The 12,095-nt window shown below is 41.2% G+C and overlaps 1 protein-coding gene across 4 annotated transcripts in view; it reads left to right on the top strand.

Annotated features, from left to right (window-relative positions):
* clstn1 (calsyntenin 1) overlaps positions 1 to 12,095 on the top strand; it is a 68,147-nt gene that overhangs the window by 54,203 nt on the left and 1,849 nt on the right. For all 4 annotated transcript variants that reach the window (XM_023991179.2, XM_023991177.2, XM_023991178.2 and 1 more), the window contains 7 exons: positions 199 to 356; positions 1,030 to 1,178; positions 1,890 to 2,143; positions 4,154 to 4,324; positions 4,559 to 4,704; positions 5,020 to 5,155; positions 10,022 to 10,206. In XM_023991179.2, the coding sequence (XP_023846947.1) occupies positions 199 to 356; positions 1,030 to 1,178; positions 1,890 to 2,143; positions 4,154 to 4,324; positions 4,559 to 4,704; positions 5,020 to 5,155; positions 10,022 to 10,206 (1,199 nt within the window). The remainder of the gene's footprint in view (positions 1 to 198; positions 357 to 1,029; positions 1,179 to 1,889; positions 2,144 to 4,153; positions 4,325 to 4,558; positions 4,705 to 5,019; positions 5,156 to 10,021; positions 10,207 to 12,095) is intronic.

Raw genomic sequence — 12,095 nt, 5'->3', positions numbered from 1 at the left:
TATCAGCTCATCCGTCATCCATTCTCAGGCCTTTTAAGGGCACACATACTAACTTGCATGAGAGCGCCAGTCACGCGGCCTTTGCTGCACATTCAGATGGCATGCTTCAAACCGCTCGCCCAGAAAAGGTCAGTCTGCAGATTTATACGCCTGGCTGACTGTGTGTGTGTTTTCTCCTCCGCTCTTCGCTGGGTCCAGGCGGCAACGCTCGCATGTCCCAGTTTTTCCGGGGGAATCTGGCCGGCCTGATGATCCGGTCGGGAAAGCTGGAGAACAAGAAGGTGATCGACTGCCTGTATACCTGCAAGGAGGGCCTGGATGTGCAGCTGCCTGAGGAGGTGGCCTCAGCCGTCAAGGTGAGAGGTCTAGCTATAGCCTGGGGGGCTGGAGGGGCTCTGGGGTGAAGTTTCCCCTATGTACAGCTCTAGGACCAGCTTTCCTAACCTTAAAGGGATGGTTCACAATTTTTGTAATTTTTTTTTTTACACATTACACATACCATGTAAGCAGTCTATGTACAAGGTATGACAGCAWTCCGTGCCTTTAGTTTCCCTGACAGTGGCTGGCACTGTTTGGTGAGCTTCACAATCAATTTTTGATACTTTGGATGATTTGGACATGATGCGCGAAAAATGCTAATATCGTTCCCATGACTTGAATGGGATTTCAGCCACAAATGCTGAAATGTTAGCATTGGTAAACTTCCAGGGAAACGAAACCAAAGCAGTGAACTATCCCTTTAACCGGGCTACAAAGTCCAGTGGATTTGGTGTACCTCTAATACAGTCACATTTATAACAATACAACTTGCTTGAAGTTATGGGACTAAGGCTTAAAAGAGAGTACATTGAACATGAGTATAGCCCTAAGAGGGGCTTCAGTCTTCTAGCAATGACTTTGATATGTGTCTTTTTTCCCTACTAAACTGAATGACTGTAAGTTGCTCTGGATAAGAGCGTCTGCTACATGACTAACATGGAACATTAACAGTCGGGGCTCACTCTGCCGCCATCACCTCTTCTCTCTCAGGTGGCGTTCAACCCCAACCAGTCGTCGCTGACCGTGGAAGGCGATGACATTGAGGCTTTCGACAAGGTCATGCAGCACATCTCCTACCTGAACTCACGCCAGTTCCCCACCCCCGGCATTCGACACCTCCGCGTCTCCACCACCGTCAAGTGAGTGTCCCGTGCCATCAATAAACACTTTGGCCCAATATACACTTTGGGCCAGTTTCCCAGACACAGATTAAGCCTAGCCCTGGACTAAAAAATGTATAGATATTCTCCATTAAGCATGATTTTTTGTCCAGAACTAGGCTTGATCTGTGTCCGGGAAACCAGCCTTGAATGATATAATACATTGTCTGTGCGCCAGACCACTTGGTACAATTAGATAGCAATATGGCTACTGAGTTTGGCTGTTTAGCCAGGCTTACCAATATATGCTTTATGATAATATACATTTTGTGTCAGTGAAAGATGATGATATTTAAATGGTTAAATCACTGACATGTTTAAAAGGTGCAGCTTTACACTCAAATAAAGATTCAAAAGGTTATTTATTCAAAGGGAATTTAATCAAAAAAATCTGAATAGAAAGGTAAAATGGAGGGTAGTGTGTACCTGCCTTTTCCAAAGTCAATTCAACATGAAACGTAAAATGGTACGATAGAGGTGAAAAGAATGAAAGACTGCTTCAAGTGAACTGCAAACTGTTTTAAAGTTTCACAGTATAGACAATCAAATGGTCCCCTGCCCTATTTGCATGCACTTAGAATGACAGAGGATATTTTTCTCGCATATTGCATGGCTAATGTACTGCTTATATTAGACTGAAATGGAAATATCAACTGAAATGGACCTAATCTGAAACCGTTGGCTTGCTAGGTGCTTCAATGAGGAGACGTGCATCTTGGTACCGGAAGCGGCGGGATACGTGATGGTGCTGCAGCCCGAGGAGCCCAAGATCAGCCTGAGTGGCATCGACCACTTTGCCCGCGGCGCTGCAGAGTTTGAGAGCCCTGAGGGCGTGACTCTGTTCCCCGAGCTGCGCATCGTCAGCACCATCACCCGCGAGGTTGAGGCTGAAACCGAGCCAGAGGCCACAGAGGCCACAGAGGGGGCAGAGGACGACCCCACAGGTACTAAGACGTACCACCCTACTATAGATCATACCTCCATACTTTAAATAGGTCCACCTTAATGTAGATCAGGGGTAGGCAACTAGATTCAGCCGTGGGCTTATTTTTGTCATAGTGAATGGTCAGGGGGGACGTAAAATAATGATAATTTGTACACTGTAAATTGACCACAACTACTGTAAGCCCAAAAAGAGATTATTCTTTTGAAAACAATTATTTCATACCACGAATACATTGAGATCACGTCTTTTTTWAAATTTGTGTGAATACTTAGTTAGGAACAGATTTCCTCAATTAAGCAAATTTTTTGCTAATTTGTATTTATTTTAATWWTTTTTTTTTACCCAAACTAAAATGTGAAAAAGTTGAATAACTTGGGGGAGCCCAATTTTTATTTTTTAAAGCACTCTGTAGATTGTACCCCCTTACTGTAGATCGTGTACCACCTTACAGTTAAGGAATGTTTCTAAACCTTTAAGGTTTATCAACCAGCGAGCTATGGTCCCTCTTCTTTGAAGTATCCCCTTAAATTAAAACCAGCTCTTGAGAACTGACAAACTGTCAGTCAGCCAACCATCTCAGGGACCTGTTGGTATCATCCCAGGGACCGTTGGCGGTCTACAGATCAGAGGTTGGCTGTAGATACAGTGCCTTCGGAAAGTATTCAGACCTTGACTTTTTTGACAATTTTTGACATTACAGCCTTATTCTAAAATTGATTAAATAACAAGGAGGGGGGCTGAGAGAGATGTGGAAAGAGGAGAAAGAGAATGCAAGAAAGGGTGGGGGAGCGATCTAGAGATTGACAGAGACAAAGTGCCCTTGTGGAAAAACAAGCCATATGAGAAAACGTCCCCGAACAACACACCACAAACATTTGGAGGAGCACAGAGTCATCCACAGAAAATACCACAGCCAAGATCATGGTTCAGGACATTTCATTTGAACTCAGTGGTTCTTCTTCCCTACAATTGCAGAGACTGGGCAGATCCCAATTGCTTTCAATCGGAAATATTGGTGCAGGCAGACATTTATGCTAATTTTAGATGCCCTTGTGTCCTTAAGGGCAAATCTGGAGGAGACCCCAATGCACGGGGATTAATTGTACTGGCTGAATTGAATTGGGTTGATATTGGCCAGACCCTGGTATATATCCCAGTGGAAACAAGTAGATAACACACAGAGGATTAGGCCACCAGTGGCAATCTGTGGGAGGGAGCTGTGGGAGGGAGGAGGAGGGAGGGGTTGTTTACTACACAAGCTTTATGGGAGGGGTTATTTGACCAGCCACGACATCTGTTCATCTATTTGGTCTGATAAAGAACAGGGCAGGGAGTGCTAGAGAGAAGAGGGAAAAAATAGAAACAGAAGAGGGAGAGCGAGAGAGAATGAACTAGGGAGGGAGGCTGAGAGAGATGTGGAAAGGGGAGAAAGAGAATGCAAGAAAGGGAGGGCGAGCGATCTAGAGATTGAGAGAGACAAAGTGCCCTTGTGTAAAACAAGCCATATGGGAAAACAGGGCTTAGAGGTCTACTACCGCTGTTACCTACCAGCTCTGCTGTTCTCATTACCTCTGGTTGATAAACAATGTACAGGACATCATGGGCTGGTTTCCCAGACACAGATTAAGCCTTGTSRTGGACTGAAAAGCTCCATAGTTACCTTTTTATTTTCCTGATATTAAGCAGGTGGTTTCTTTGAAATTACTATTATCCATTGTTACCACATAGTTTCTTAGTAAATACCACCTGTAAAATAAAGCGTAACCAGCACCGTCAGTGGAGAATGTGCATTGAAAGTATGTTTTAGTCTAGGACAAGGCTTAATCTGATTCTGGGTGACAAGCCCTAATAGCTCTGTTAAAATGTGAGCTTCTTAACTGACAATATTCTCTCAAAATTCAAAGGGCTTTTATTGGCATGGAAAGTGTTACCACATACATACAATTACACAGCAAACATACAGATWAAAAAATATATATCAATCTTCTTCCCCCCAATCTTTTCTCAGTTCAAGAGACGGTAGTGTCGGAGGAGATCATGCACAACCTGGACACATGTGAGGTGACGGCGCTGGGCGATGAGCTGGACGGAGAGCATGAGACCTTGGAGGTAGACCAGGCCCAGGTCCAGCAGCGCGGCTTGGAGATGACCTCCTCCAACCTGGGTCTCGTCCTGACAGGTTGGTCTAGGATGGCTAGGCTAAGCTAGACTAGGCTGTTTGGCTATGGTAGACTAGGCTGTTTGGCTATGGTAGACTAGACTGGGCTAGACATTTTTCCCCATAATGCATAAAAAACATATCCTTCATCAACCCTCCTGTCTGCTTTGTGCTAACAATGAGTGCCGGACCTGCCTTTAACTACATTTTCCCTCCCTAAATCTGTACTTGACAAGCCTCCTCTCCATGTCCCAGGCGTCAACACCATGGCCAACTATGAGCAGGTCCTGCACCTGATTCGCTACAAGAACTGGCACACAGAGGCTCTCTTTGACAGGAAGTTCAAGCTGTTCTGCTCCGAACTCAACGGCCGCTACATCAGCAACGACTTCAAGGTCGAGGTATGACTGAGCGTTTACTGTTTATACCTCACCCATACGGCAACTACTGTCATTTCTTCAGTATAGAGACTGATGGAAAATAATCCCTAGTCACTGTGTTAGGGATATTAACCCTTTTATGTCATAAACAATTATGAACAACAATTGGTGAAGTGAACAAGAATATGTAACAGTGTTTAAAAAAAAAATAATAATGGAAAAGCTTCAGTAATACTTAACACTTTGACTCTGTGGTCTGTCTGTAACTCTGGACTTTTTCTTTGTTTCTCTCTCTCGCTTTCTCTTTTTTTTGTGCATGCATGTGCCTACCCCCAGGTCAATGTGATCCACACAGCCAACCCCATGGACCATGCTAATAATGCCATGGTGCAGCCCAATTTCATCAACCCAGTGCACCACGCCTCTGTGGACCTGTCCGGACACAACCTGGTCAACGCTCACCAGGCTTCAGGTAAACCACTAATGCTAACCTCACTCATTAGCCTGTCTGTGCAAGTGAGGCGAGCGTGTGAATAAAAATGGTATATATGAAAAGGTTAAGTAAAATTTTAACCACGTGTAAAAATAGTGAACAACCTTAGTACAACATGTTTGCCTTTTGGTATAATGGTTCTGGAATGACAGTCACAGGGACCACAGAGTCCTGGTCAGGGTGTACCCCCTTAACTAAATTGGTGTCAGGAGTAGGATACCACCATTGAAAGCCTGTCCTGGCTGAGTTTTAGGCACAGTTAATTTCTCAGAGGCATAGTTCTGCTATTTTTCATAATTTATGTGTTAACTGAAATATATAGCAGTCTACTAAAGTAATCAGACCTATTCTTACTATAACGAACTGCTTAAGCTTCTATTCAGCTTTAATTTGACATTTAACACATCTCCCACTACCATACAAATATTTTTAGACAGCTGAAGCAAGCACACACATTTTCTTGTTTAGTCATATTTATCTTACCTTAGAAGTGTTTACTTTGCAGGCTGACACATATATTGAGATGCAATGTCAACTTGAAGTATCTACAAAACAAGTTTTGCAGTCACATAACCAAAATGAAGGCTACAGCCAATCATTTTTCCTAAAATAACTTTTTGTGATTCACAAATGAAACGTTTGATTCACATGATTCAATTCACCGCGATTGAACAGTATCCCAACTACTGCAATGGAGAAGTGAGTTGACTTTKGTCAAAAATAGATTCAAATAATCGATTCACATGAATCAAATAAATCATTAAAAAAATTAAAACKAAAAAATTATTTAATGTGAGGCGGGGCATCCGTTAAACAGTAAATCAACTTTGTTAGGCATTAGCTTTAGCATAATTAGCCTCTTTGGGCTAGCTGGCCTATATGTATCATAAGCACTCAATCTACACAAGCCTTCTATTTAATCAAAACTGCAAAATTGGGTGTGCTGTGCCAACAGTCTGTCTCAGTCCACACTGAGGTATACACAGCTTGAATTCAAATAAATATAGATTTATTTTGTATTTATTTAATTAATCCAAACCTCCCCTTTCCCTGTACGTGGTGAATGCGGTTTTGTGGCAACCCGAAATGGCCTGGACATTACTTTGGAATGAATAGTAATCCATAGATTTAGAATACCAGAAACACTAAAAGTCTGCCTTTTTATTTCTATGATACACCTATCTTAGATTGGACAATTCCAGATCCCCCATTTCCTCCCACAATACTTGCTGTAGATTCTTTTACTCATCTCTTGTTAAAGTTAATCCCGACCTCGTAATCAAACAGCTAATCTGTTAAATGTTTTGCTCTGGAATAAATAAATAAATCCCTCTTGGTCAGACCGGGGTGAGCTTTTCCCATAGATTTAAGTAAATTAACCAAAAGTAGGGCACACATTAAATATTTATCGGTTGCCTGGTTTTTAATTTGGGGATTACATTTGAGTGCCGTCGGTCCTTCCGCGACATCTGGACGGCCAGGAATCTGAGCACAATCTACAGTGCTGAGAGTGCTTAATAAACCATGTAGCCTACATGACAGGGCAGTACATACTTGTGTACTCGTGACCAGATAAGAGTAGAGAAGGTTAGCAGAGGACACTCGAAATCTAAGAGGAGATATACATTGTTATTTGCCAATTGTAGTCTGACGTAACAATGCTAAAGTCAGGAAGAGTAATCACACAACCTGGCTCCAATGTATCGTAATACCCTACTAAAACCCCATCAAGACTGTGAGATTACACCAGAGCCCTTTATTTATCAAGCATTTTAAAGTTGGAGTGCTGATCTAGGATGTCTATAATAATCAGATTCATGATGATCTTAAAAGGCAAAACTGATCATAGATCAGCACTCCTACTCTGTGACACTTAGTAAATGGATCCAGGTCCAACGGTCCTCCATTATGATCACACAATGTGACAGCGCAACAAAAGACCAAAAGGGGTTTACACCCAAACCRGTGTGTGTGTGTGTAAAAGTGGCTTTTGATTCTTTACAATGTGTAGATCCTTTTCTTCTTCTTTCAACCTAACAATGATGAAGTCCCCATACAGTTTTTCTATCAGAAAATCTCTTTATTTTACAATATAAAATACATGAATACAGGCATAAACATAATGGTACATTACATTTAGCAGAAACAGAATACCAAGATGCTGAGTTGAATTGTAGTGTACAAACATCAACAACCGCATAAAAACAGTTAAACTACACACTAAATATCTGAGCTCATATCCAGTTGATGAGGGGGTACTCATATTTTATAATACAATTGATATACTTGGTGGAAGAGACCAAGGCACAGAGAGGGAGCAGGGAAGCCTGATTTAGTTGCTGCTTCTCTTGTAACCGACGCTGGGAGACTGGTTGAATTGTCATAGAGATGGACTTGAGGGAATCGCAGTTACTATTCCAGTTGTACCAGGTGGAAACCTGGCTGTGTCACATACCCCCACATATAGACACCATTTGGGTTGGCAAAATGGCAGGCATTGTATCAAAATCCACCCATCAAGGTTACCACACAACTTGAAGAATGTCCATCTTGGTCAAAGTGGACAACTTTGATCCGCTGTGGTAGGTTAAGGAATCACAGAAGAAAAAATGTGGAAACTGAGTTTAGTAAAATACTATATACATCTTCTCAAGCTGACAGTACCCGAAATCGGGCAATAGAATTACTTAAAAAAAATATGTATGTTTACATGACTTATTTTATTAATTTCCCACCGTTTTATAAATCAGCCATTCAGACCTTCCTAAGACCATGATGTAAAGGTCCTCTGTCGAATAAACTTGCATTTGCGTCCCTCTGGTGGTCGGCTGCATCATTACACTGACTTATATTGCTTCAATGCAATGTTACGTCAAAGGGGCGGTCCTTTAGAAAAGCATTTATCCAGCTCGACTTCTTCACGGCACAATATGGCATAGCAATCGCTGATTTTGTCTCGAGCAGGTGGATCTTAATACATTATTCTATGATAAGGAATGCGACATACACACTTCCTTAAACCTAAAATAAGTGAAGAAGTAATTTTATGTTGAAGTCACACATTGCATATGCTCAGAATTAYGGATGCACCGATATGACATTTTTGGCTGATACCGATATCTGATATTTTCTTTGTCAAAAAAACAATACCAATATTTTAAAAAATTGCGGCCTTTTAAGCATTCTAGTACAGTTAAATAGTTTAAACACACACACTGACCAAAAAGTTATTTTGTTGGCATTTACGTACAGTGGGGAGAACAAGTATTTGATACACTGCCGATTTTGCAGGTTTTCCTACTTACAAAGCATGTAGAGGTCTGTAATTTTTTATCATAGGTACACTTCAACTGTGAGAGATGGAATCTAAAACAAAAATCCAGAAAATCACATTGTATGATTAAGTAATTAATTTGCATTTTATTGCATGACATAAGTATTTGATCACCTACCAACCAGGAAGAATTCCGGCTCTCACAGACCTGTTAGTTTTTCTTTAAGAAGCCCTCCTGTTCTCCACTCATTACCTGTATTAACTGCACCTGTTTGAACTCGTTAAGATTTGTATGAAAGATATCTATAAAACATAGCAGACAGTTACTGCTGTGTCAAAAGTTTTCATTGTAAAGACCAGTGTCTGGCCCCCTTACTCCAAAAGGGAACCATCTCTCCCTGGTACAGCATAGAACAGAACCATTAGCTCATGTTCTCTGGAATGCTCTTTAGGTTTTATCACCCAAAGACATCGTAAATCTCCTCAGTCAGTGCTATCTCATAGAGGCCCATCCTCAGTGGAACACACACACAATACTCTATTCTGTCGAATAAAACAACCATTATAAGGCAATAAAAGCATTATAACATAATCTTGCAATTTTCCACGACAATCTCCACCTGCGGGATCGCCTGAGACCAGCCATCCGGACAGCTAATGAACCTGAGGAGTATTTCTGTCTATAATTTTTTTCTTTTTTATGTTGAGAATAAGTCATTCTGATTGGATCGGCCTGGCTCCCCAATAGGTGGGCCTATGGATGCGCCCCTGCCCAGTCATGTGAAATCCATAGATTAGGGCCTAATGAATTTATTTCAATAATTTATTTCCTTATATGAACTGTAACTCGGTAAAATTYTTGCATGTTGCGTTTTATATTTTTGTTCAGTGTAGTCTGATGCAGTTTTAGTACGCAAATGAAATGTGACCTGTGGAACGTGTGGGGGGAAAAAATCGAACTTTCCAAAAACAACCAGCCCATTAAACCCAACAGCTCTCGCCAACTCTTCTATCCATGCATCATAAATCAAATCAATATTTATTTAACCATCATTTAACTTGGCAAGTCAGTTAAGAACAATTTCTTATTTACAATGACGGCCTACCCCGGCCAAACCCTAACCCGGACGACGCTGGGCCAATTGTGCACCGCCCTATGGGACTCCCAATCACGGCCGGTTGTGATACAGCCTGCTTATTTAAAGTGAATTTAAATTCACAACACTCTTCACAGTAAAAGAGAGAGAGTTAAAACAAGCAGGAAGAATAAAATTGATAAATATGGGAACATAAAACAAACAACAACAATATAAAGACATTGATTAAAAGACAGAGCTAAATAACAGTAAAGTAATTGATTAAAGGACAGGCTAAAAAGGTGGGGTATCAAATGTGATTTTAAAACCTCGACTGTGCCTTTTTGTTAAATCATGTGATAAATGAGCTGAAAAGGAGACTAGATTATGACTTTAAGTCTTACCCAGCCCTAGAAGTGAATATAGTTTGTGTGTGTGCGTGAGCTTGCATGCGTACATTTGTCCTAATACACACTCTGTGTGTGTTGTTCCCAGTGGTCCCCAGCGCCGCCACCATCGTCATTGTGGTGTGTGTCAGCTTCCTGGTGTTCATGATCATCCTGGGCGTYTTTCGGATCCGGTCAGCCCACCAGCGCACCATGAGGGACACAGAGGGCGGCAAGGAGAATGAGATGGACTGGGATGACTCGGCCCTCACCATCACAGTCAACCCCATGGAGGTAATATATCATATAAATCATTTAGCAGACACTTTTTATCCAATAGTAGTACAAAAACTGATATAGTAGAGTGTGCATTTTTTATCCAAAGCAACATGCAGTTGTGTGCTGGAATCGAACCCACGATCCTGACGTTGCATGCACAATGCTCTACCAACTGAGACACACAAGACCAACAGAGATGGCGCAACCGATCATTCAAAAACAAATAGACCACACGGGAACACTGTAATGCTCCAAAAAGGTTTCCTTCTGGTCAAAGCCTTGCACTGAAATGGCAAATCCACAGGTGAAACAATAACAAAGTGGGCACCCCGTCTTTGTTTTGGTAAAAAAACTGTGGGATGGGCCTGGAGAAATGTAACCACTCTCAAATGCATAGACAGAGCAATGGATGCAAGGACTGACAATACATGGTCTCAAACATATCATTTTAAKTACACTAAACAAAAATATAAAAGCAACATGTAAAGTAAAAAAAAAAAATCACAAATGTTCCATACGCACAAAAAGCTTATTTCTCAAAAATGTTTGCCACAAATTTGTTTACATCCCAGTTAGTGAGCATTTCTCCTTTGCCAAGATAATCCATCCACTTAAAAAGTGTGGCATATCAAGAAGCTGACTAAACTGCATGATCATTACACAGGTGCACCTTGTGCTGCAAAATGTGCAGTTTTGTCACACAACATAATGCCACAGATGTCTCAAGTTTTGAGGGAGTGTGCAATTGGCATGCTGACTGCATTAATGTCCACCAGAGCTGTTGCCTGAGAATTTAATGTTAATTTCTCTACCACACTGCACCTCCAATGTTGTTTTAGAGAATTTGGCAGTACGTCCAACCGGTCTCACAACCGCAGACCATGTGTATGGCGTCGTGTGGGCGAGGTGTTTGCTGATGTCAACGTTGTGAACAGAGTGCCCCATGGTGGCGGTGGGGTTATTGTATGGGCAGGCATAAGCTACGGACAACGAACACAATTGCATTTTATTGATGGCAATTTGAATGCACAGAGATACCATGTCAAGATCCTGTCACCCATTGACATGTCACCCATTGAGCGTGTTTGGGATGCTCTGGATCGATGTGCACAACAGCATCTTCGAGTTCCCACCAATATCTAGCAACTTCGCACAGCCYTTGAAGAGGAGTGTGACAACATTCCACAGGCTACAATCAACAGCCTGATCAACTCTATGCGGAGGAGATGTGTCGCGCTGCATGAGGCAAATGGTGGACACTCCAGATACTGACTGGTTTTCTGACCCAAGCCCTTACCTTTTTTTAAAAGGTATTTGTGACCAACAGATGCATATCTGTATTTCCAATCATGCAAAATCCATAGATTAGGGCATAATGAATGTATTTCAATTGAATGATTTCCTTACATGAACTGTAACGCAGTAAAAAAAATTAAATTGTTGCATGTGCATTTATTTTTGTTAGGTATATGTTTTGAGGCTATACAGTGTTTAAATTTACAATGGTTACAAAGATCGGAGTAAAACGAGCATATATTTTGGGTTCTGATTGGGTGTGACAGTTGAACTAAGCTCATAAGTTACTCATTGATTCTTAAAAAAAAAAATACTGTATCATTGTTTTATATGTCCAAAATTGGTATAGCAATTGCAGATTGACCCTTTTAAAGGGATAGTTTTGTTATTTTTACATATGTATATATTTGTTTCCATATCTGTAGACTGCTTTCAAGGTTAGGAAAGAATTATTAAATTAATATGTTAAATTGCTGAACTATCCCTTTAGCAAAACAATGGGTCTATTCAACAGTGTGCAGGTATCTATTTGTGTCCAAAGCCAGAGGTGGAAAAAGTACAAAATTGTCATACTTGAGTGAAAATAAAGATGCCTTAATATAAAATGA

The sequence above is a fragment of the Salvelinus sp. IW2-2015 genome, linkage group LG7, assembly GCF_002910315.2.
Source record: "Salvelinus sp. IW2-2015 linkage group LG7, ASM291031v2, whole genome shotgun sequence".
NCBI lineage: Eukaryota > Metazoa > Chordata > Actinopteri > Salmoniformes > Salmonidae > Salvelinus > Salvelinus sp. IW2-2015.
Note: the sequence above shows the minus strand (reverse complement) of the source record. Positions and strands in the feature narration are given on the sequence as shown.